The 25,158-nt window shown below is 48.7% G+C and overlaps 1 protein-coding gene across 5 annotated transcripts in view; it reads left to right on the top strand.

The window, feature by feature from the left end:
• The first annotated feature begins 6,166 nt into the window (after positions 1–6,166).
• Trpv3 (transient receptor potential cation channel, subfamily V, member 3) overlaps positions 6,167–25,158 on the top strand; it is a 32,880-nt gene continuing 13,888 nt past the window's right edge. For 3 of the 5 annotated variants that reach the window (NR_163834.1, NM_145099.3, NM_001371006.1), the window contains exons 1-9: positions 6,198–6,340; positions 8,319–8,458; positions 16,406–16,510; positions 16,618–16,704; positions 17,594–17,748; positions 18,440–18,616; positions 20,352–20,492; positions 22,271–22,551; positions 24,540–24,716. Coding sequence is in view for 3 of the 5 variants with exons in the window: in NM_145099.3 (NP_659567.2) it covers positions 8,340–8,458; positions 16,406–16,510; positions 16,618–16,704; positions 17,594–17,748; positions 18,440–18,616; positions 20,352–20,492; positions 22,271–22,551; positions 24,540–24,716 (1,242 nt within the window). In the remaining 2 variants the exon portion in view is untranslated. Of the gene's footprint in view, positions 6,341–8,318; positions 8,459–16,405; positions 16,511–16,617; positions 16,705–17,593; positions 17,749–18,439; positions 18,617–20,351; positions 20,493–22,270; positions 22,552–24,539; positions 24,717–25,158 lie in introns of all 5 variants that reach the window. The other 2 variants (XR_388460.1, XM_006533348.3) reach the window with 1 other exon arrangement.

Here is a 25,158-nt window from a genome sequence, read left to right on the forward strand (position 1 = left end):
CCTCTCTCTCTCTCTCTCTCTCTCTCTCTCTCTCTCTCTCTCTCTCTCTCTCTCTCTCTCTCTCTTTCTCTCTCTCTCTCTGTGTGTGTGTGTGTGTGTGTGGTAAAACATTTATTTCAAAAGTACCTTGGGGAGGAAAGGGTTTTCTTAATCTTACAGGTTACAGTTCATCATCAAGGGAAGCCAAGGCAAGAGACTCAAGGCAGGAGCTTGAAGCAGAAGCCACAGAGGTCTGCTGCTTATTGGATTTTATTTGACAGCTGTGTTGTTCAGTGAACAGCTGTGATGAGTCAAGGGAGAAGGGGTAAAAGTATTTATCAGAGCGGAGCAGACACAAAGATTTATTAAAGAGGGTAAAGTGTGAGATGGAGACAGTGAGACTATTATTTATTATTATTATTTTATTTTTTTAAATTATCTTTAATCTTTTTTTTTTTACAGTCCAGTCATTATCTCCACCCCCCAGACTGACCCCATCTTCCCTTAGACAGTTCCTCATCCCATTCTTCATCCCTGTCTGTTTCCAAGAGGATGCCCCACACCCCACCCGTCCTGGTTTCCCCACTCTCTGGGGCCTCAAGTCTCTCTAGGGTTAGGTGCATCTTCTCTCACTGAGGCCCAGGCCGACCAGGCAGTCCTCTGCTGTATATGTGTCAGGGGCCTCGTACCAGCTCAAGTATGCTGCCTGGTTGGTGTCTCAGTGTCCAAGAGATTTTTAGACAGGGTCTCACTATGTAACCCTGGCTGTCCTGGAACTCACTATGAAGATTAGGCTGGTCTCGAATGCACAGAGATCCACCTGCTTCCTAAATGCTGGGATTAAAGATGTGTACTACCACTGCCCAACTAACAGTGAGTAAATTCTGAGAGAGAGAAAAAAAGCACTCTATTGAGGGAATGAGAGTTTGTTTTTCTCTTTAACAGTTAGAAGGAAGATAGTTACCTGATCGTATCTTGTGTGCTATTTGTTTGGGCCCATATCTGGAACGGATAATGAGGTTGGCTCATTATTTTGTTTAGTAGTAAGTTTTATAGCATCTTTTGTCTTCTTTCTTTTTTTCTTCCTACTGTAAATTATTTATTTATTAACCACAGCACAAGTGTGAAGGTCAGAGGACAACTTATGGAAGTCAGTTCTGTTCTTCTACCTTGTGGGTCCTGGGGCTCAAACTCAGCTCTTCACACTTGGAGACAGAAGACTTTATGTGCTGAGCCATCTTGAAGGCTCAGTGGTCTTTCTTGAGACTGACTAGTGTAAGGGCTCCTGGATCACCGGGGAGTCAGGTTCTACAAGTCTGTGTCAGGTAAGACAACTTTCTGGGGCCAGACTCCAGGCAGTCAGTGTCTACCAGTTAAAGTGTGGGAGTTTCTGCCTCTACAAGCTAGGCACCATGCCCAGAGAGATCTTTAATCCCCTAAAAAAGTGTCACTAGATGGAGACCAACTGTTTAAATTTAGGAGCCCACCGGGGACATTCTACTCTTTAGAGGGAGTACCAAGACCCTCTTCCATGTTCTTCAGCAATATGCCTACCCCACATGTAAGGCCTAGTGGAGGAGCCAAGGCCCCTGAGGTGCCCATAGGTGAAGCGAGGTGTGCACAGCCCACAGGGCAGATGAGTGAGGAGGAATACAGACTGCCCCCCAGGATGGTTGGAGTGTTTATGAAAGGGCTTGATATGCATTAGCCTTTAAGCTTCCTAACAGCTCACGAGGAAGCTGTTATTAGCCCGACGTTATAAATGAGAGAATCAAGGCTGGGACAGCGAGTTACACAGCCAGCAAAGAGTGTGACCCGGGTTTGACCCCAGGTCGTCTGTCTTTAAACCCATCTTTACTGCTGAGTCAGGCCTGGAACATGCAGGCCACTTCTGTCTGAAGGGAGCCCTGCCAGGTTCTCGCTACCTGCTGTGGGCCCTGGGCTGCTTGCTTTCCTTGTAGCTCAGCTCAGAAAACATTGTGTGATCCTTAGATGACTACCGATTTCTTTTTCATTTGACCCTGTGTGTGGGGCAGACAGCAATTACTGTCCAATCTGAAGGAAATCTGCTCTTGAAACCTGTCTTCCGGTTCCTCTGATATGGAGGGTGCCCCGGAAACCACATGAACACAGGGGATTGACTTGGTCCATCCCCTCTGCAGCTTGAGCCTCACTTCATTCATGCCCACATCTTTGAGGCAGCACTTGGTGGAAGAAGGTTGCCAGTCTGATACACGGACAAGCTCTCCTATGAAAGAAAACTGGGAAAGACTGACCTGTTGTCTTACAGTTCTTGCAAGGCATCTATTGTTGTAACCCAGTTAGGGTTTCTTCAAGCTGTTTGGTCTCTAGGTTAAATTTTCCAAGCAGCTCTAGGAGATGATTCAGAATATCTTGAACACATTCTGATGAGTGGGAAACCCCTCACACCCATCCCCATGGGATTCAGGATAGAATGACTTGATGGATATAATGCAGAAGCGTCCGAAGACAGTTTAGACCTTAGGTGCTGGAGTCACATCATTTGGGCTCAGCCACTGCTGGCTATGGGATTTTATCTTGAGAACTGGGTGGAACCCTTTGGAACTTTGTTCTAGGAGTGGATACCTCTTCCCCTGGAGCTAGAGGGGTCTTGCTCTGGACCCCTGAGGTAGATCAGTCCAGTGGCTGAAGACCAAGATGAATATCAAGAATTAACTGAAAGGGAAGATTTTTTTTTTCAGATTATGAAGAACATGCAGCAGATTCATCAGGGACTGAAATTCATATTTGGATGACAATGATGATGAAATAGACCGGATATTGGAGATGCTTATGTAGAGTTTTGTTTGGAATCAGACTATAGGCAAAGAGAATAAAATTAAATTTGAGTATTTAAAAACAGTTCAGGTATGGTGATTTAGCAGAACACAGGAAAGCAAAAAAACGTGTCAGACTTGTACTAAACTGAGATATGTTACTAACGTATGCAATTTTAATTTTTGTTAACACTACCTACCAAAATAAGCTTCATTCCCCATAACTTGACAAGTGTATGTGTGTGCATAGCTTATTATATGCCGTTGATTCCACTGTTTTGGCTGTAATAATATTTTGAAACAGATGAAATGTTGAAAGTAAAACAAACAAACAAACAAACTTTTGTGTGACTTTTTCCTCTTTTTCTTTTTTTAATATTTTTTATTAGGTATTTTCCTCATTTACATTTCCAATGCTATACCAAAAGTCCCCCATACCCTCCCCCCCTCCCCTACCCACCCACTCCCACTTTTTGGCCCTGGCGTTCCCCTGTACTGGGGCATATAAAGTTTGTGTGTCCAAGGGGCCTCTCTTTCCAGTGATGGCCGACTAGGACATCTTTTGATACATATGCAGCTAGAGTCAAGAGCTCTGGGGTACTGGTTAGTTCATAATGTTGTTCCACCTATAGGGTTGCAGATCCCTTTAGCTCCTTGGGTACTTTCCCTAGCTCCTCCATTGGGGGCCCTGTGATCCATCCAATAGCTGACTGTGAGCATCCACTTCTGTGTTTGCTAGGCCCCGGTATAGTCTCGCAAGAGACAGCTATATCTGGGTCCTTTCAGCAAAATCTTGTTAGTGTATGCAATGGTGTCAGCGTTTGGAAGCTGATTATGGGATGGATCCCCGGATATGAGTCTGTGAGTCTAGAAGGTGCAGAGAGTTGGGCAGGTTTGCTCACCGCCTCCTGGGAACCCTCTGTTGGTGTTGGGCATCAGACAGAGGAAGGCTTCTGCAGACAGACTGCTGTCTAGGCCTTCTGCTCTGACCTCAGCTAGCAGGATGAGGCACACATGGGTATCATGGCAGACACCTAGAGGTTGCCTGATGTTCAGGCGTCTGGAAAGCAGGCTGGGGCAGAAATAAAGAGAATCTTCCTTTTCTCTCTCCTTGCCTGCATCCCACCCCAGGCTCTGGCCCAGTCTCCTCTTCCACACATAGATAGCCATATCTGAAAGGTCTCTTCCTTGTATGTTCTTCCCAATATGGAAGGAGAGTTCAGATTGCTGAAGAAAAGTGAGCATGGTACATTTCAGGGCTGCTCCAGGAACTGGGAACCTGGTAGTGGAGGACAGTTGAATGAACCCTACAGGTAATCCACATGGCAGACAGGACCAGGCAAGCAATGCTGGGTTTGCAAGGGCTGGAGAATGAGGTAGAAGGAAGGACATGGGACTTCCGGTGGCATAGGCCTGTGGTTGTGCTGTGTGGATCCAAGACTCAAGATAGAGAGCTCACAAAGACAAGCTTGATTCCCTGTAGGTAGCCAGAAGCACTGCCTTCAGCGTGTACCACCGGTTCAGCCGGGTCAGTCCCCTGTTAGATTATAGTGGTGACAGTCACTGACTGGCCAGTGGCCAGCCCAACTCTGGGTCACTAAGAGGTCAGGGTTGAGCCAGCAGCCTGGGGTCACTCAGTGGACTGCATCTGAGCCCCATGTCTGATCACTTTGTTGAGTTCACACATTACCCTAGGCCTTGAAACGAGCTGGGGTCTTAGGTGTCTTGACACTGCTGATGAAGCTTTCTTTCTTCCACTTCTAGCCCACATGCTCCCTCTGATTTGAATCTCCATTTTTCCCTTTAGATGAGTCCCTTTCACCTCAGTTGGCCCTTGTCACCTGTGATGGAATGATCCCTGCTGGAGCTGGTCTTCTGGTTGGTCCATAAGCTTTGAAGGCAGAGATAACACTCTCAGGTTCACTGCTGTCTTGCAGTGGCCTCCTATGTATCGTGTCTCACGATGGCTGGATTCCATGACACTGAATCGTGGACCAGTGTTTGGTGTTACACTGGGTTTCCATGAGGTAACCCTTAGAGTAGAGGGGCTTCCCCTAGTCCCTGATGTTATAGAGAATGCTTTTGGATGAGAGAGATCAAGGAGCTTTTAAGTTAGTCTCCAAAGAAAAGTGTGAAAGCAAGGAAAGTTTCAACAGAGAGCCGGGAATAGCCTCATGCCCAGGATGCTGAGACATCAGAAGGGAATAGCCTCATATCCAGGATGTTGAGACACCAGAAGCAAACCTGGGCCAAGGCTGAGTCAGGCCCGGGCAGGTGAGGAAGAGAGAGGCCACATTTAATTGAAGGTAGGGCTTTGATGGTGGTGTTTCTGGAACAGTGACGAGGAATCATGAGCACAACTGCAGGTTTCCATGGATCAAGTTGCAGGTGTGTGCCCTCCCGAAGCCACACCTGAAGCTACTCTGCCCTGGCCTGGCACAGGCCTTTCTCTCTCATGGGCTAGACCCTGCCTCATTCCTCCTCCCCAGGCCTAGCAGGTTGTAGTGATCAGGGATCTGGGATCCCGCCTCCTGGGAACAGTCGGGAAAGTCCCTGCTGCATCAGCCAACAGCACTGTCTCGGAGCAGGGACTTCCATTCTAAACCTGTTGTGCCTTGCCTACACAACTTCCCTGCGGAAGATGTGCAGTTCCTGAGTCAAGTTATGCTCCACCCCTTTCCCAGAAGCCATTTGGGCATGTAGGGAGGGCACAGAGTTTTCCTGTAGTGCTCTGGCCTTGAAGAACAGTGGCACAAACTATTGCTGGGTGAATAAATATTGTGACAGTAACACCTGCTTGTCACAGGTTAATGAATTCACTCTAGGCCTTGTTCTATCTCTCCTCAGTTGCACCCTCATTTATGCTCTACCTTCCAATACAGGTTCGTATGATTGACAGGTGAGGAAACCCAGGCTTGGGACAAATGACTTGCCAAAGATCACAGAGGCAGGAAGTGGCGAGGTTGTCACACACAAATACCCATGATACATGTTATCTGTTGGGAAACATTGGACTTCCTCTGTTTCTGAGGGATTTGGTCCCAAGAACTATTTTTGAAAGATGGAGGTCAAGTCTTACAACTGGCCACCAGGATAGCCTTTGGTTGTAGTCTTGATTACGTATGTAGCTTCTATACCTCCATCTTGTCTCTCCATGACAGCCTTGATCAGTAAGTTCCCTGTAATGGGTCCCATTTCCCAAGTGAGGAGACTGATGCTATTAATACCCTCTGAGGATCAAATGTATGAGGGAAGGGCTGGGACTATAGCTTTGTGCCACAACAAGCACCTTTCCTGCCTTTTCTCCTATGGGGTGAGGCTGTTCTGTGGGTGTGGAGGTGACTCACGCAGGACACGTGGGTGGTGGGTGTGGCCTGCCTGATGCCGAGGGCAGGTGGCCCAGCCAGTTTTGCCTCTGATGCCTCATTCCAGCTGTCAGCTATCTCTGTGCCTACGATGAGAGCCTCTGGCCACCTCAGCCACCTTCCCGACGGTGGGTTTTGGGCCCCAGACATGCGGTGATCTCAAGGCAAGGACTGCCACCACCATCTGGAACCTGCCAGGTAAATCCTTGTCACCCAGAGAAAGCTAGTGTTCCCCAGAAAGACTAGAGTGCGGGCCTGGAATCCTCTGGACCATGTCTGCCCTTTGCCCATGGGTCCTAGGAAGGTGTGGGGAGAGCTGGGGTTCCTTTTAACAACAGGCAGAGGAGATAATGCAGGTTCTGACAGGCCCAGGAACTTTCTGGGAATCTCAGGAAGAGAAAGCTCCCGTCTCTTTCAGCTAGCTTAGGGGTGGATGTGAATCTCCATGGCTGGAGTGTGATGGGTGTTTAAGACGGGAGCAGCTATCCCAGCGCTGAAGAGTGACCACGCCCAGGCACTCACGGGTTATTGAGATAGCAGCTATGGAGGTCTCCTTCTGGCCCCTGCCTGGTCTGCGTCCCTAGGACAGGCTGCTTCAATCAGTGTCAGAGCCTTGGCAGGTGTGACATGGTATTTCTCGGGTGAAGGAGCTGGATCGCAGGGCAGGGAGAGAGTCCAGCAGGTGAGGATGCAAAGCAAAGCATATAGGGTGACTCAGGAGTTAATTATAGCTGCTGGAGCCTGAGTCCAGACTGCTCTGACCCCCGCTCACCCGAGCTGTTCAGAGTAGCCCACACTCATGGCCCTAGCACAAGAAAGATGGAGCAACTGGTGTCAGGGGACCGACCACTCAAGCTATTTCTCAGGAGAGAAACCAGAGGATGAGGGAGGATGAGGAACACCTCTGTCTACTTCTGCTCTTGACTCAGCAAAGTCTTTTTAGCCCCACAGGTCCACTGATTGCTTTGGGTAGAGGAAACATAAATACCTATCTGGCTTTGGCTGCGATAGATGTAGGCAGGGGCTGAAAAGTTACTTCTATAGCTAAGTAAGCTATCTGAGGTGGCTTGCATTAAGGTTGGTCCCCTGACTTCAGAATTACCTCTTCTTGTCCACACTGCCTTTCTATGTCTATCCTTCAAGGTTAGCAGCCTCTTCCCCCTCACCATGCTCTTCATAACAGCTTCCCCCAGGTCACCGGTCTCTCTTGTCCCCATGGCCTGTTCTCCTTCAGGCTCTGTTGCCTATGTAACCCAGAACCTTTCCCTGCTCCCTGCTTCCCTGACATCAGTCTCAGCTTCCAAGTTCTGCTCGAGGGCTTCACAGTGTGGCTCAGCCTGCTGCCAAGCCCTTCGCTGCCAGGGCTCTCCATGAACGCATACAGGGTCTCCAGCTCCACCCGCTTTACCCTCATTGAATTGCTTTGAGCCCTGGTCATTGTGCAGGCTGTGCCCCCAACCCAGATGGCATTTCTGCTGCATCCCAGTCTGTAAACCATCCTTCGAGATCCATTTCCTAGTCTCTTTGGAAGGTTTATCAGTACTTTTTTCTAACTCAGCCCATACTGACCATTAGTAAAGCACGTTTGAACTGAAGGGTTGGTCTATATCCTAGAGTAAGGGATTCTATGTCTTCTAGGTAAGAGGGTGTCTACCAGGGTGCCATGGTTTGGCTGTAATTAGCTTGTCGGGGAAGAGCAAGAGAAGGGAAGTGAGTGAGCTGCAGAGACTACCAGCAGATGCTGAGAAATCCAAAACCTCCAGCTGTGTTATTCAGAGCAGCATCTAGAGCAAAGGAGGTGACATTGATGTCCTGTTAAGTGTTAAAGTTAAAGGTTCTGTGACCTTGACAAATAGATCTGAATACAAAGTCTTAAGTAGGACATTGAGAAAGCAAAGTTAAGTCTTAGAAGTCTGTCTAGAGAGTAATATGGCAGGAGATGGTGATGGGCAGTTAGAGGCAGGGTGGTCCTTTTCTGGGTGCTATGCTGGGCTCTCCTGGTGCTTTGGAAGCTGGGACTATGGAAACTGTAGGAACAGTTTGCCTGTTCCCAAGAAAGGCTGGCAGCCTGGAAAATAGGGAGTGAGCTCTCTCTTGGAGGGGTATAAGCAGGAGTTGGATGATATCCCATGAGAGTCTGAAGCCACCAGAAGTAACCTCTGCCCCTCAACCTCAGCATATGCCTTAGGCTCCAGCAATGAATGCCCACTCCAAGGAGATGGCGCCCCTCATGGGCAAAAGAACCACGGCACCTGGCGGGAACCCTGTTGTACTGACAGAGAAGAGGCCAGCAGATCTCACCCCCACCAAGAAGAGGTAAGACTGAAGGCTTGGGCCTGAGTGTTGTACAGTATGGGACACTGGAGGCACCCTCCAGGAATTCCTTGCTTCACACAGACTCAAGACTCTGTTATTTGGTGTGGCCTGGTAACAGGCTGGGTATAATTGGAGGGACAGCCCTGCATATTCAGGTGCCTTTGCTGAGGTCTTGATGACCGGTATAGGAAGAGGGTCTCCTTGGAGGAGTTGGGGGGCACTGAAGCAAGAACATTCAGGAAGACTCTTGGAGGGATAAGAGTTGCTGAAGCCATTCTTGAGAACAGGAGTAAAGGGTGGGTGCTATTCTAGGTAGTCAGGATCCTCAGGTGGGCATGTTTTTCTCTCACACACAAGTGGCTTTCAATATACTGTGGAATCAAGTCTGTGTAATGGGATGTATTGGGAAAGCCTGGGAAGGCAGAAGGCACTGTGAGATGGATTCAGTATTGTGCAAAGTAGAACTTGTATTTACAGAACTTACAGAATAAAGCATGTTTTGGGAGGCAGCAAAACAGGAGGCTCCTGGCACCCAAGGAAGGAGGTAGATGTTTTGGGCTAAACTGGATAAAGAGGATCATAGCTAACCAGAATATGCCTGGTTTGTCTTGTGGCCACTGTCAATTAACAAGCGGGGGCACATAATACTTTTGGCTGAGTTTTTTTCTTTTGAGACAGGGTCTTGCTATTTTTCTCAGGCTGGTTTAGTACTTGATATAGAGCCAGAAAGTCTTGAACTTTGGATCCTTTACTTTCTGAGTGCTGGGATTTCAGGTGTGTAGCACCACACTCAGTTTCAGCTATTTCAATGGCTGTGTGTTTTGTAGGGCTTAAGATGCACGGCCTGGCCAACTGGAGGGAAAATGGAGGTTACAACTGAGATGACTATAGTTGTGTCGAGCTGCACCTGTATACGAGGACACTACTAATGACATCGACTTAAAAGACACAGTTAATTGCCATTATGCTGACAATGTGGTGAACACAGTCAGGGTGGTCAGTGCTCAGTGTGTGTTTTTGATTGTGTGGAGCTCCTGGGAGCTGGGCAGGGCTGGAGTGGTTTTGTCTCACTTCCAAGTTGAGGATATGAAGGATGGTGGGACAGAGAACAGCCTTCTAGATCTCCATGGCTGATCTTGCATTCTTCGGTTGATTGGATACCTTTCAGTTCGGCCAAGCTAGACCAAGAGGCTTGTTTAGCATGCTTTCCCTGGGTCAGGGTGGCCCCTGGTCTAGGACGGCTCATTTACCCTGCCTCTTTTGCCCTGATGATCTTCAGGTGAGGGCAGCATCACAGGTGATTTCCTGGAGAAGAAGGACATAGGGAGATAGGAAATTTGGAAATGTTGCTCTGAATGACCCGTGTGGACAATGCATTAGGAGGATGTGCAGACAGGGAGACCCTGAGGAAGCTGTTGGGAGGCAGGTGAGGTCTGAGCCTGGGTGGTCAGAAATGCAGGAAAAGATGGATGAAGTGGAATTAGTCACAGGATCTCCTTGGGGCAAGAATAGAGAAGGAAGAGCTAGGAGATCCAACCTTCTAGAGCAGTTGCTCAGAAGGAAGGTGGATCACCTCAGTCATAAGCCCATCAAAGGAGAAGCAAGGACAGGAGCAGTGAGCCAAGTTCAGGTATGAAGTAAGAGATGCCCAGAGGACACTTAAACAGAGCTCCCACCTTGGAGTTCAGGAGAGAAATCTGGGAGGCAGTAGAGGTGAGACAGGTAGCGTGGGAGTGGGGGAAGCCTAGAACTTCGTGGGCCCATCCAAGCCAATATGGTCCATTAATCTGGATCTCCTTCCTTTTCACTCTCAGGAGAGATTTGGGAGTAGGGAAAGGATTGTGGATAGGCTCTCAAAAAAAATTTAAAAAGAAAGAAAGAAGACACACCACTACCACCATCAAAGGAACAACAACAACAACAACAACAACAACAGTAAGAACAACAGCAAACCCAAGTTCATCCATATCAGGCCCAGCTGAACTGTTTTTGTTTGTTTGTTTGTTTGATTTTGTTTTTGTTTTGATGCCCATGTCTGTTCATGAACTTGTTTCAGGTTCAGAGTTACTGGCCAAATGAGTGTGTAGACCAGCCAATAGTATGAGGTATGACTTTGTCTCCTGAAATGGTGGTCCCAATGTCTTTTTGAGGGTCTTCATGTGAAGGTTTGAGCCTTTCCCTCAGAATTGAGTATAAGACTTGGTTCTAAAGAGAAGAAAATAAAGAATAAATTATATGTGAAGACAGAGTACAATGCCAGTCACCAGGGGGCTGTGAACTAATGGGAGGATTTACAGGATTTTCTAGGAGGTCTACAGGTCTACAGAGGTCAGAGATCTTTGGACCTGGGAGATTTCCTGAGCCATCATATCATTCATTGAATAGTTGCCACATTGGCCTCCTTATTGGGCTTAGCTAAGCAAGGTGACATACAGGGTCAGAGAGCTGGCCTTGGGGAGTTCAGACACTTGGACATTTTTTGGATCAAAACAAATGGTAGATAAGCTCCTATCTAGCCTTAGGTTGCTTCCTGGTCTTGTATTTGTTTCTTCACAGTGACAGAAGTGGTGGAAAAATGATGTACAGCTGTCTATGCACCTGAGTTAACCACACCCACGTTGTACCCTTTGGCCTAGACCAAAGGAATAAACAGTGAACATTTGCAGCAGGCAGGAGGCAGGTTGTCATACGGTCCAGGCCTTACCATGTGCTTATGATGGTGGGTGGGATGTGGTTGTGTAGTGTCAAGTAGGACAGGCATGAGTCAGGACCCGCCTCCTGCATTAGTTCCTTGCCTAATCATTTGGCCTTCTCTAGCCAGGTTGTCCTCACTCTTTTCTTCACATCTTGTCCTTTGGGGTCCAAAGTTTTCCTTTTCCATAACAGACTTCTTGTCTTGTTCTTGTATGCTTATAACCCAGTCTCTCCCTTAAGAGATTAAGTGGTCACTGGGACAAATGTGTCAACCATGGTTGCCATCTCTGAGGATGGGGGTCTCTGGAAGGGGTGATTGTCCCCTTCTTATCCTCTCAGTTACATATACTGGACAACTGATTAGTTTTGAGTAAATGGATGAGTCAGAGTCAGTGAGGGGTCAGGCAAGGGAATGAGGTAGCATCTGAACCAATGAGGAACCCATCCAGAGGCTCAGCACCAGCCAGGTCATTGCACGGTGAAATGATGCTTTCTCCCTTCCTTGGGGCCCTCAGTTTTGGGCCTGGGTGCTGAATACTTGCGTGAGGTGGCTTTTGGAGCTTTTCTTGATCTCTTGGAGGAGTCCAAGAGAAGATGGGACCTGGTGGAGGAGTGGCAGAAGAGCCCACTTCTGCTTTGTGTCTAAGACTGAGGAGGGGGTGGGAGAAGGTGAAAGCTTCAGTAGTTGGGAGCACAACCAGTCACAGGGAGGATTCTGTGTTGATCTGTCTGAGTATTGGTCGTATCCATAGACCTCTCCACTTTATCTACTTGATTGCTTATTATGTATCTATCCATCCATCTATCCATCCACCTATCCATCCACCTATCTATTCTTTTACTATTTTATCATCTACCCACTATTCATCTTAGCTTATTTAACCTTCTGTCTGACCAGTCATTATTCCTTCTACTTGAGTACTTCTCACTTATCTCCTATCCTTTCTTTTTATTTTTTAATTTTAGTTAATACATGTATTTATTTACTTTACATCCCGACTGAAGTTTCTCCTCCCTCCTCTCTTCCCAGTCTTCTCCTCCTCCACTCCCCCCACATCCACTCTTCCCTTTCTTTTCAGAAAAGGTGAGGCCTCCCAGGGATATCAACCAGACTTGGCATATCAAATTGTAGTAAGACTAGGCACATCTTCTATTGATGCTAGATGGGGCAGCCCAGTAAGGGGAAAGCATCTCAAAGGCAGACAACAGAGTCAGAGACAGCCCCTGCTCTTGCTGTTAGGAGTCTCACAGGAGGATCAAACTACACAACTGTTACATATGTGTAGAGGGCCTACATCAGTCCCATGTGGGCTATCTAGTTGGTGGTTCAGTCTCTGTGGGTTCCTACAGGCACCTATTCATCTATATCTATTCAATGGGGTCTTTTGAGTTTCAGGACCACTGGTAGGGAATCAAGGTTGATTCTGGAAATTCAAGGAAAATGTCATCATAGTGCCTGCCATTGGGGAACTTATAGCTGCATGACATTGTATTGTCTAGAGCAAAGAATGAATTGGCCTATCAGTGCTATGCATCAATTTCCCCTTGAAGCCAGTTTTGATCAACCCACTGGAATAGCAGGTCTGGAAAAGAAGGGAGTCTGCCTTTATCATAGCTACAGGACTATTGCCTGTCACACTGTAGGTACTTGATAAGTATCTGTGAGTAAAGCAGCCTCAAAGGCAGACTAGGTTCAAGGGAAGACCAGACCAAATTTTCTTGGAGAAAACCTATGGGTATGGGTTTGGTTTCTCCGTGTGGAGAAAATCTTAGCAATTCTCAACCAGGCTGTCTTGTGGCTGAGTGCTAGTGGACATGCTTGGGACCTCTGAGTTAAGCTGCCAGAGTGGAGCGGGGCAGTGGTAGTTCAGGGTATGGTCATCTGACTGGCTGACCTCCAATGTCCCTTTTAGCTGGATAGCTCATAAGTGGATGATCTTGGAGTAGCTGGGAATCATCTGGCCTAATCAGTATCCCACCAGCTGAGGATTCCTGGTCTAAAGATGGAGAGCGCCCAGCTGGAGGTGGATACAGACCAGAACCCAGGTTTTGAGTCCCAGTCAAAGATTTTCTCCTCCCTTTGTTTTCTCTCTTTTGATATTTTCATCTCATTTGAAATATTTGCTTTTAGCTAAGGCCAGAATCTCAATTTCTCCCTCCCTCCCTCCTTTCTTTCCTCCTTCCCTCCCTCTGGCTTTACTCTCTTTCTCTTTCCTCCAACTCCCTCGACATATTCTTAACCTGTATTCCAGATGGAGCTTGAACAATCTTTCTGCCTCAGCTTCCTGAGTGTGAGCCACCATGCCTGGCAGGAGGCTCCTCTTGATGGTCAAAAGCCAGGAGGGGGAGGGCCAGTGTGTCCTCTGCTCCATTTATCCCTTCTTTATAGATGCATGATAAGCTTCTGTGACTGAAGTGAGGGGAGGGACTTCCCAGCCAACCAGGATTTTCCTGACTGTCCCGATTGGATAGCCTCCTTTTAGCTAACCCTTGCGTGGATTTGGCTGCAAGCAGGCCCAGAGCACTAAGCTGTGAGCAGAGCAGTGTGCATCACTGTGCCAGTTTCTAGCCTGGGCAGTGGGAAGCAGGTTCTATGGCCAACTGGAGTCTGCTCTAGGGGAAGGTGCTTACTCACCCTTAGCCTCAAATGCCTTGCCCTGACTGGCCTCAAATGACTGGGGCCCTGATCACAGTCTGCTCCTCTTCTCTCTGAACTTGAGCTGGGTGGAGCTGCACTTTGGAACATCCTCTGTTTTGGGCCTGGGAAAGACTCAGGCAGCAAAGTGTTTAGGAGGGCCGTGTGCCTGAATTTAGGCAGGCAGCATGCTGGGTAGGTCACATGGCCAACTGCAGCTTTGCTGCAGCAGCTGCAGGGTTGGGTGTACAACAACTGAGTACACCATCAGCTGATCCTCACCTTAATGCCATCGGAAGATTCACCTCCCAGTGTGTGACGGTGGTGTCCAAGGTCATGTGTGTCTCCATTTGTGTGTGTGGCAGGTCTTGGGCAGAGTGTCTGGCTTTTCTTGAGGTAGCTTGTGTCTCCCAATCCATTGAAGCCTGAAGAGAAAGCTGGCCATGGTCTTATCTCTTTCCCCCCACTGACTGGGGATGCTTTCTGGGCCCTCTCTCTCCTTTCTTTTTCATTGTTTTTCAATTATTATTATTATTTGCATGTATGTATCATTGCAAAGTTAGGGGTGTCATTATGACTTTCATGCAATGTACATAATGTACTTTGATCACATTAGCTCCTCTTGCTATTTTTCTTTTTTTATTAGATATTTTCTTTATTTACATTTCAAATGTTATCACCTTTTCTAGTTTCCCCTCCAAAACCCCCCTATCTCCACTCCTCTCCCCTTGGTCACCTACCCACCCACTCCTGCTTCCTGGCCCTGGCTTTCCCCTGGGGTGCAGAGCCTTCACAGGACCTTGGGCCTCTTTTCTCATTGATGACTGACTAGGCCATCCTCTGCTACATATGCAATTAGAGCTATGAGTCCCACCATATGTTTTCTTTGGTTGGTGGTTTAGTCCCAGGGAGCTCCAGGGTTACTGGTTAATTCATACTGTTGTTCCTCCTATGGGGTTGCAAACCCCTTTAGCTCCTTGGGTACTTTCTCTAGCTCCTTCATTGGGGACCTGTTCTCTGTCCCTCTTGCTATTTTTTAAAAAATAGATTTTGAACATTTACTTATACGTGAATATAGATTTATATGTATATGGGTGTTTTGCCTACATTATGTGTGTAAAGGGCCCATAGAAGCCAGAAGAGAGAGGGTATAGAATCCCCTAGGACTAGAGTTACAGATGGTTGTGAGCCATGTGGGTGCTGGGAATGGAACCTGGGTCCTTTGGAAGAGCAGCCAGTGCTCTTAATTTCTAAGCCATCTCTCCAGAATCCTTCTTATTCTTTCTCATTCCTCCTGCTATTATTATTATCCTTCTGTACCCCTAGCGTCTCCACTTGTAGTTTAATGTGCCTTTTCTATATTGTGTGTTTCTAAGTCTGGCTTATTTCACTTAGCAGGTTCATCTCCAGTTCCATACATTTCCCTGAAAATGATACAGAATCCCATTCTTCATGGCTGAATAGGACATCATTTTATTTACTTTATTTTTTTCTAACATTGTATTTTTGTTGATTTTTTTTGGAATTCCACATAATGCACCCTGGTCACTCTCAGTCCTCCCAGGTCCACCCCCTTACCCTGTGACTCTTTTTTTTAGGAAGATAAAAAGAAAGGGGCGGTGGGGGGGGGGAACATGTCCATGTTGAGAATACCATCTTTTAAAATATCATATTTTATCTATTTATCTGTGCTATCAGCTTGGCTGACTCTATAACTCGGCTATTGTGAATACTGATGTAATGAACATGTGTCTGCAGGTGTCCTTGTAGGGGGCTTGGATTCTTTTTGCTGTAGACCTACAAATCTTAGAGCTGGATCATATGGAAGTTCTAATTTAAAAGTTTTGAGGAGCCTCCATACTGATTCTCACAGAGGCTGCGCTATTTTATATTACTTGCCAGAGGATGTGAGTGCTCTCTCCTTGTCTGTCCCAATTCTTACCACCACTTGATGTTGCTTGTTATCTTGATAGCCATTCTCACATTATATATATATATATATATATATATATATATATTATGTAGCACAGGCTGGCCTCGAACCTATGATCTTCCTGACTCAACCCTCTGAGTTATGAGATTGGGGCAGATGCCACCATGCCTGGTAGAGGATCCCCAGCCTAGGCCCCCAGCTCCTTGCCCTAGACTCGATTTCTTAGTCCATTTCCTATTGTGATAAAGGGGTTAATGGGCAACAGGAGCAGCTGGGGTGACTCTGGCCCTTTCTCTTAAGCTGCTGGAAGACCTGTGTGGATGTGAGTCCCCCTCTAAAAGGCTCTGCCTTCAGGCTCACATTCCAGGCGCAGCTGGATGGAGATGGGAAACCCAGCTTCTGTCTCCACGTTTCCATCTTTGGAAGACTATACTTGGGGACACCTGCAGATCCTCAGGTGCTGGGCCATGCCTAGTGATCCTTGTGGGCTCATCCACACAGTACTTCTAGAGCCATTTAGCCTCAGCCTAGAACCCAGAGTCTACTCCAACCTGGAGGGCTAGGCTAGGACAGATGGCACAAAGTCTAGGGCTCAGTATGAGCGGGTCCTCTGTGGCAAGGCTGCAGGACACAGGCAGACAGGCCCTGCCCCAGTTCTAATGGCCTTGGTTGGGTGTCCCTTCAGTGCACACTTCTTCCTGGAGATAGAAGGATTTGAGCCCAACCCCACGGTCACCAAGACCTCTCCACCCATCTTCTCCAAGCCGATGGACTCCAACATCCGGCAGTGGTGAGTACTGGCTGCTGGCCCGAACACATGGCTGGGCCTGGTGGTGGCACGGTAGCACTGTCCATTTCTAAATTTGTCTTACTCTTGTCCCTCTTCTCCATCTCCAGCCTCTCTGGCAACTGTGATGACATGGACTCTCCCCAGTCTCCTCAGGATGATGTGACAGAGACCCCATCCAATCCCAACAGTCCGAGGTAAGTGTGCCCCTTCCCCTTATCTCACTAATCACAGAAGGGGTGGGGCATCACAGGGTGGACTGCACAGGAAAGAAAAAGAAGCCATCATCTCTGGAGAGTTGGGACAAACACCTGGAGTCCCAGGCCATGGTTGTGGCATGTGACATTTTGTAGAGCAGAGTGAAAGATCAGAAAATTATAAAATGATTTCTGTTCATTATAAAACATTCAAACAATACACAAAGAATAAGGACTTCAGCATAAACTACACAATTGTGTACATTTAAAATCCATTTACAAAAAAAAATTTATTTACACAGAACATTTTTGCAAGAACACATACAAGTGAAAGGAGACACATCTGCATTATAGTAATAATGGAGTGTGGGGGCAGGAGGCATAGATGGAAATGTTCAGATATGGAGATGAAAGGGAACATTCTCTTCCCTTAGTTCCATATTTCAAAGTAATGGCTACAATAGACATACATCCTTTTTTTGTTTTGTTTTGTTTTTTTTTTGTTTTGTTTTTCAAGACAGGGTTTCTCTATATAGCCCTGGCTGTCCTGGAACTCACTTTGTAGACCAGGCTGGCCTCAAATTCAGAAATCCTCCTGCCTCTGCCTCCCAAGTGCTGGGATTAAAGGCGTGCGCCACCACGCCCGGCTAGACAAATCCTTTTTGATCATCCCCATGTGTATGCAGGTGTATTCTGATCAAAGTGATTACATATGGATTGGAAGAGGAGCTTGACCAAACACAGAACACAAACATGGGCATCGGCAAAGATGTAGGAGGCATAGGAGTTGGAGCAGTGGCCCGGAAACTAGTAGCTCTGGTGGTGGAGAGGAAGAGAGTAGGAGTGGGAGGCGAATGCAGGATGAATTCACAATGCCTTCTGGTCTTAGCGCAAACCTGGCCAAGGAAGAACAGAGGCAGAAGAAGAAGCGACTGAAGAAGCGCATCTTCGCGGCTGTGTCCGAGGGCTGCGTGGAGGAGCTGCGGGAACTCCTACAGGATCTGCAGGACCTCTGCAGGAGGCGCCGCGGCCTGGATGTGCCTGGTCAGTGCCCGACCCTGGCATAAAGTGCAGGCCCCAGGGACCATGGTTGGGTTGGCTTGAACCCTGCTCCATCTCTTGTGGGGCTGGAGCATGAGGCACCTTGGATATTGGGATAGCAATCTTGTGCTTGACTTAGAGGACCACGGGGAGTCATGGATGGGTTTAGGCAGTAAGAGGGCGTGGTCTGGCTACTGTGTGGAGTAAATCTGGAGAGGGTTGTTGTTCTAAAGTGTTGGGACTCTGAAGCAGGCCTGGGGACTGGGGGAGGGGGGTGTTCCTCGGGCATTGACGGGAATTAAAGGCTTTGGGAGTCCATAGCTGTTGGGGGATCAAGGGGAGAAGAAGGTTGACGGGGAGGTGCCGAGATGCACTTTTAGACCACGAGGAGGGATATGATGGGGCACCAACATGGGCAGCTCGGCTTCAGGTGACATTGTCTTTCTGCCAGATGGTAGCGAGCCTTGAATAGCAAGCCAGGAAGGGAGCTGGAGGAGGACTGGGGAGAGGAAAAAAAGAGGATCTGGTAGCACAGGGTTGGGAGCCCCCAGTGCAGGGTAGCGGGCATGCTTCCAAGGTGTGAGGCTGCAGCTTCCACTGTTCCGTCCGTCCTTCCTGCCCCGCCTTTATCCTTGACTGTCTGCAGACTTCCGTCTGTCCTTCCTCCCCCGCCTTTATCCTTGACTGTCTGTAGACTTCCTCATGCACAAGCTGACAGCCTCAGACACCGGGAAGACCTGCCTGATGAAGGCTTTGCTCAACATCAATCCCAACACCAAAGAGATCGTGCGGATTCTGCTTGCCTTCGCTGAGGAGAACGACATCCTGGACAGGTTCATCAACGCTGAGTACACGGAAGAGGCCTATGAAGGTACCTGAAGGCAGAGGCAACCTAAGGGCAAGGGGAAGAGGTTGGGATTTCCCAAGGTGGGTGTGGCTACAGATACAGCCCATCTTGCCTCACAGAGGCACTTTGGCTATGGAGAAGTCAAATATGTAGCAGGCACCCATCTTAGCCTTTCTTTTCCCTGTAAATAATGCTGAGCGTGGGTGAACAAGTCAGGAAACCTTGATGCTTGTAAAAAGACGACTTTATATGGAATGTGCCAGGAACAGAAGTAAAGATGATGTAATGTGACAGAAAGTGACTGGGGTGAGCAACTGTACAGTGGTGGGCTTGACCAAAGCTTACCTGATGGGAAGGATTCAGAGCAGGGTCAGGGTCAGAGCCCCAAGATGGGCCAGGGCTTGTTGGATTTGACACTAGGAAGATGGCACGGCCTGGGGGTGTTATTCAATTGAGGAGAGCTTCCCTAGCATGTGCAAGACACTGTTAGATTCTCAAGAACCACAAAGCAAAGAAGCGAACAAAGAAGGAAGCAGAAGCCTGGAGATGAGGCTGGAGAGCTGGGTAGGGGGCCAGCAAAGCCAGCAGTCAGCCCTGCAGTCATGAATGATAGAAGCGGTCCCATTTCAGTCTGGTTTTGTGGAGCCAGGGAATATAATTTAATACCTTGTTTCCCTGACCAGGAAACACACTATGAACTGTTAACGGGCTATGCCCTGAGTCTCTGGAGTCAGTACACAGCTTGTCACAGTTACTAGGAGTGATTAGCTCATGATCAGCTGTCTTGCTGACATGCCAGGAGGTGTAAACACCTCAACTTTTCTGGGTGGGGGAGGGGCTCAGATAGGGGTCTTTAACCCTCCTCATGGGTAAAGCAATCTTGATTTATTATTTGAACTCTACATACTTTCACAAGGGAAAGTCATGGCACTATGGAGGAGGGGCGGGAACCCCGGGGAGGAATTGCTGTGATTGATGGCTGAACGAAAAGAGTGAAAGTGAGCCACATCCTGTTCTCAGTCTGTCACTTGAGAGCAGACACCAGTCCTGCGGAGGTTCAGACAAGTGTCTGAGGCTTACTTGTCCTGCCTCCCCCCACCCCTTCTGTGCTTTTCTTTCTTTTTGTTTATAGTTCAGGATCCTATGGCACAAGATCCCTTCAATTTTGGGGTGGCGGTCCTGGGAAGTGCTTGGACCATGGAGCTATATCCCCACCTCTTCTTAAAAACATTTGAGCTACAGTCTCACTAAGTTATTCAGGTTGGCCTTGAACTCACTTCACAGCCCAGATAGTCTTGATCTTCCTGCCCCTGTCTGCTGAATAACTGGGCCAATAGACCTGCCTAGTGAAATCCTTTTGAGGGCAAGTTTGGAGTTTGTTGCTCATGGTCGATTTCCCCCATGGAGAGGTTGAACACATTTTTGATAGAGTTAATGTACTAACCTTATTTGTCCCTGTAGTAAGGCTTTTCTGTCCTGGCCACACATCCTCCTTTTCAGCCTTCCCTAGCCTCTTTACCAAGCCCTTGCTGTTGCTTTTGCAGCAGGTCATGGGTACCCCTGCTCTGGTTTTCTCTGTTGCGGGGTGCAGCTCATTCCTGCTTTCCCAGAATTCAACTGGTATCAACAGGGTATCCCCATACATGGTATCTACACCCTTAGTATTTTCAGTCAGCTACTGCCACCTGGAGTCAAGGGGACTCCAAGATCAGCTTTAGGTTGTCCTAGGTCCTTGAGCACCCATGCCGGCTATTTACAGGGCAGACAGCGCTGAACATCGCCATCGAGCGGCGCCAGGGAGACATCACAGCAGTGCTTATAGCAGCGGGTGCTGACGTCAATGCTCACGCCAAGGGGGTCTTCTTCAACCCCAAATACCAGCATGAAGGCTTCTATTTTGGTAGGTGATGCCGCAGGAGCGGAAGATGGGGGAGAGAGGAGGAGGAGGGGCTTTCTGTCCTGTGCTCTGCTGCGACCAGCCCTACCACACAGGGGTGCTACAACACAGAGTCTCCTCCGTGCGCGCATGTGCATTACGACTGGGTTGGTGCTGAGTCAGGTGGAGGAGCCTGCCTGACAGTACTACCTGGTAGCAGTAGGGCTCACACCTGCAGAGAGAATAAAGACGTGTGTGTGTGTGTGTGTGTGTGTGTGTGTGTGTGTGTGTGTGTGTGACATCTGGACAGACTGGCAGAGTGAAGGGGGAGAATCCCTGACAGCGCAGCAATCCAAACCCAGTTTTGTTGTGTGTGTTAGAAAGATGTCCTTACAGGGGGAGCTTCTGTGTAAGCCTGAGGTTCCAGAACCTCCAGAACTTTGTGGTCAAACAAAAGGACAGACTCTGTAATGTCCTTCCTTCAAACCTGGTTTATTTACTGTTTCATTTCTCTCTCTCTCTCTCTCTCTCTCTCTCTCTCTCTCTGTGTGTGTGTGTGTGTGTGTGCGCGTGTGCATGTATGTGTGTATGTGTTCATGTACATGTATGTGTGTATGTTTTGGTGGGAGGTTAGAATTGGCACAAACATCTTTCCCCCTCTTCTGACAATGTTTACATTGCCTTTACAAATTCTTTGGGTTAAAAAAAAATGTGTACTTTAGGTATAGTGAAATCCACCCATTTTAGTGTACAGTTTTGTTACTTTTATGCCACCACCATCCCAGTCAGGATGGGTGGTTGGAAGCCCCACTGGGCCTGACTGTCACTGCTCTGTGTCTCTCTGTCTCTCTTGTGTATGTACGGTTTATACGTGAGGTGTATGTGAATGTGGGCACAGAGGACAGAGGGGACACTGGTGTTCCCTGCATTACTTTTCATCCTTTTCCCTTGAGTCAAAATGTGGTGGAACTAGGTGGGTGGCCAGTAAGCCCCAGAGACTTTGTCTCTGCACCTGTGCCAACCATGCCCAGCTCTCTACATGGGTGCTGGGGATTTGAACCCAGCTCCTCATGCTTGCACAGCAAGCAGTCTTACCCACTGAGCCATCTTCCCCACCTTTGGGTTTTTAGTCAGCAGGACCAGATGAGTCTGGGAATCTTTGAGGACAGCTTCTTGCTCGGTCAGTCATGTGTCCTCATTGCCCAGCCTAGGACCTAATTAAAGCCAGAGTTGGGAAACATTTGCTGGGTGGAATAAAGAGAGGGCACAGGTGGGAGTAAAAAGAGGGAGAAGAACCCAGAGTTTTGTCTGGGTGGGTGGAAGGGTTTATAAATCTAAATAGGGCATTGAGAGTGAGTCACCAAGAAGGTGGGATCTGAGCGAAGACTGGGAATGGTCAGCGCGGAGCAGCTGCAGGAAGCATAGCAGTGTATGCAAAGGCCCAGAGCTTAGAGAATGTCTCTTGTTGGAGTAAGGAGGCCATTGTGACAGGAGAGGTGTGAGCATGGGTGAGAGGATGAGAGAGAGGGCTTTGTGCAGGGTGCTGGGTAAGTGGGGGACCTAGAGGAGATGTTCTGCTCCTCTGCTGAGCAGAGTGTTGGAAAGTCAGTGGGGAGCAGGGAGCACAGGTGGCTATGGTGTAAACCCACTTCAGTCTTCACTGAGCAAAGGGGAGGTGGTCAGGGAGCCTCAGGGGTCAGTGCCGCTGTGATGGCCAGCATCTGGGCCTCTGGGACTGCGGCCTGGAGGATATTGCTTTTGGCCTATGAGAGGACTGAGCTCAGTCACTCCCCTCCCCCCAGGCGAGACACCCCTGGCTTTGGCAGCGTGTACTAACCAGCCTGAGATTGTGCAGCTGCTGATGGAGAATGAGCAGACAGACATCACTTCCCAGGATTCCCGGGGAAACAACATCCTGCACGCGCTGGTGACAGTGGCTGAGGACTTCAAGACTCAGAATGACTTCGTTAAGCGCATGTATGACATGATCCTGCTGAGGAGTGGCAACTGGGAGCTGGAGACCATGCGCAACAACGATGGGCTCACACCACTGCAGCTGGCTGCCAAGATGGGCAAGGCTGAGGTGGGGCCCCGCAGCAGATGTGGGGGCTGGGGAAACGTGGTGCACTTCTGAGGAGCCCACAGGGCTCCAGCCTCAACTCTGGGAAGGCTGCAGCTTAGGTCTGGAAGTGCAGTGGTGGCTCAGTGAAATCCAGCACGTGGGCCACCCCAAGACATCAATCCTGCACCCCTGAGTTCATGCTCTCTTCCTGGGACTTCCTAGGTGGGGCCAGACTGGGAAATCCCTGAGGCCAAGGTGATGCAATATCTCAGGTGCTTTGTGGTTGAGCATTCCTGAGTGGTGACACTCAACCACAGGCTGTGTGTTTGTCCTTCAGGCTTGCTTCTTGGGGGGAGGGCTGGGGAGGGGGCAGTGGTTCCAGAATGGCTACTCTGGGTCCACAGCCAATGGGCTTCTCCCTGGCAAATAGGAGGATCTTAGTCTGTTGGTCAGGCTTCTTCTCCAGCACAGTGTGGCTATATGGGCCCCTTTGCCTGTGTGATGTGGTCAAAGAACTCCAGGCTGATCTGAGCACCTTGGGAAGACCTAGGCTGGGACAGGCTGATGTGTTTCTCTGTGGCTGGAGCTGTGGTCTGGCTGATATAAGATTTCTTCTCAGGAAATGGATCTTGGGAGGGGAGTGTGGCTTCTGGGAGACTGTGGAAGAACACTGGATAGTTAGCATCTATTGAGCAATTCCAGCTGTGTATCCTTGTACCTCTCCTAGTCAGCTGCCCTGAGGTCAGGCCAGGCCTGGAGCCCACAAGGGACCTTTTTATTCCCTTGTAGAGGGTGGGGGTGGAGAGGGATGAAGAACAGCTTTAACAAAGGGAGAATTGTATGTCTGACCCCCCTCTCCTGCCACCCAGGGTCATAGCTTGTAGGGGTTCTGAGAAAAGTCAGAGGGTATTTGTGGGTCTAGTTTCTTCCATGAGCCTTTTCCTGCATGTCATTCTCTCCTCCTTGCCATCCCAGCCCAGGCAAGATTCGCTTTACAGGAGGCATGGCCCTGGGACCCCTTATGCCCTAGGGAAAAGTACTCTCGTCAAGGTTGGTCTAAGGAAGGTACCCACCCAGGGAGGTTCCTGAGTCCTCTCCTTTATTCAGTGTCTTGTAGAAAACTTTCCTGGATGTCACCCAAGGTGGCTGCCATACTGGGAGTAGAGAACTCAGCCATGACCAAGCAACAGGTCTGCCCTTGGGGCTCTTACTCACTGGGATGCAGGATCTGTAAGCCTGGACTGTGGTGGGAGACACAGTGGGGCTGTGTGAGAGTCACACACTGATGCTGTCCTCCCAACAGATCTCTCCTGTTGGGTTTTGGGTCCATGCTCCTGGATGCTGTATCCCAGTCTCGGGTGATTGATGAGTTAGCTTTCAGGAAGTGGAAAGATAGAGGGCAGTGGCTCTCCTGTACAGGGGACTCTTACAGAGAGCTTCATGAAACACTTCCCACGTTTTTCCCTGCATCTGGAGATTTAGTAGTTGGTTGTGTATTTTGAAACCTTCCCCAGGGACCCTAACATACAGCAGAGTTTGAGGTCCACTGACTTACAAGAGTGGGCTTCATGGTTCTCTTTGCAAAGGCTGGTGCCTGATGTCACAGCTTGTTCAGCCAGAGTGACCAGCCTGGCTGTAAAGTCTAGACTGAGGGTGGAATGGAGGAGCAGAGAAACAGAGAGCTTCAAGTCCAGGCCTCATGGAAATCACTTCTAAAAATGGTCAATTCTTGGATCCATTACTGAACTGGATCTCAGCTGGTTTTGGGGCCCACTAGCTGATGGTTTGGCTCTCTGCAGCATGCTAAAGGGCTCTCATATCTGTGAGAAGGCAAGAACTGTGAACTTCACCCCCATTTTTACAGATATAGCTGGAACCCAGGGTCACGGCTGCAGGCAGAGGTGGCACCCATAACCCTTTGGGGTGGGAACATATTCTGGGTTGACCTGCTTCTGGTGGGGTCCAGGCCTGTTGTCTCCAAGCCCTGTTACCTCTCTTCTTATCCCCAGATCCTGAAGTACATCCTCAGCCGCGAGATCAAGGAGAAGCCTCTCCGGAGCTTGTCCAGGAAGTTCACGGACTGGGCGTATGGGCCTGTGTCATCCTCACTCTATGACCTCACCAATGTAGACACAACGACGGATAACTCTGTGCTGGAAATCATCGTCTACAACACCAACATTGATGTGGGTCTCCCAGGCAGGCTGGCAGGAACAGAGTGAGGGCTGGACCCCAGGCTAGAGCTTGAGGACCGTGGAAACAGCGGTGCTAGTCCCCTAAGTCCCGTATTGGTGATTTGTCTTAGTGATGGTGTCTGGCATAGAGGGCAGGGTCCAGATACAGGCTAGCTCTTTTGTTTCTGGCTAACAGTGAATAATAGAGCTAAGGGTAAGGGGCTATCTTCAGAATCCCAAGGAATTTGGAGGCAATGAAGAGGTGTGTGGTATTGATCTTGCACACCTAACTCATCATGGCCTGCCTTAGAGTCTTTTCTTCCTCTAAACTTGAGTACATCTGAGGTCAGACAGTGCTCACTCTCTTGAGCAATCAGGACCATTCCAGGAGGAGGTGGGAGAGGGGAAAGCCAATGAAGCCAAAGGTGAAGACCGAGGATCAGTTCAGACAGTT

The sequence above is a fragment of the Mus musculus genome, chromosome 11, assembly GCF_000001635.26.
Source record: "Mus musculus strain C57BL/6J chromosome 11, GRCm38.p6 C57BL/6J".
In the NCBI taxonomy this organism is placed as follows: Eukaryota; Metazoa; Chordata; class Mammalia; order Rodentia; family Muridae; genus Mus; species Mus musculus.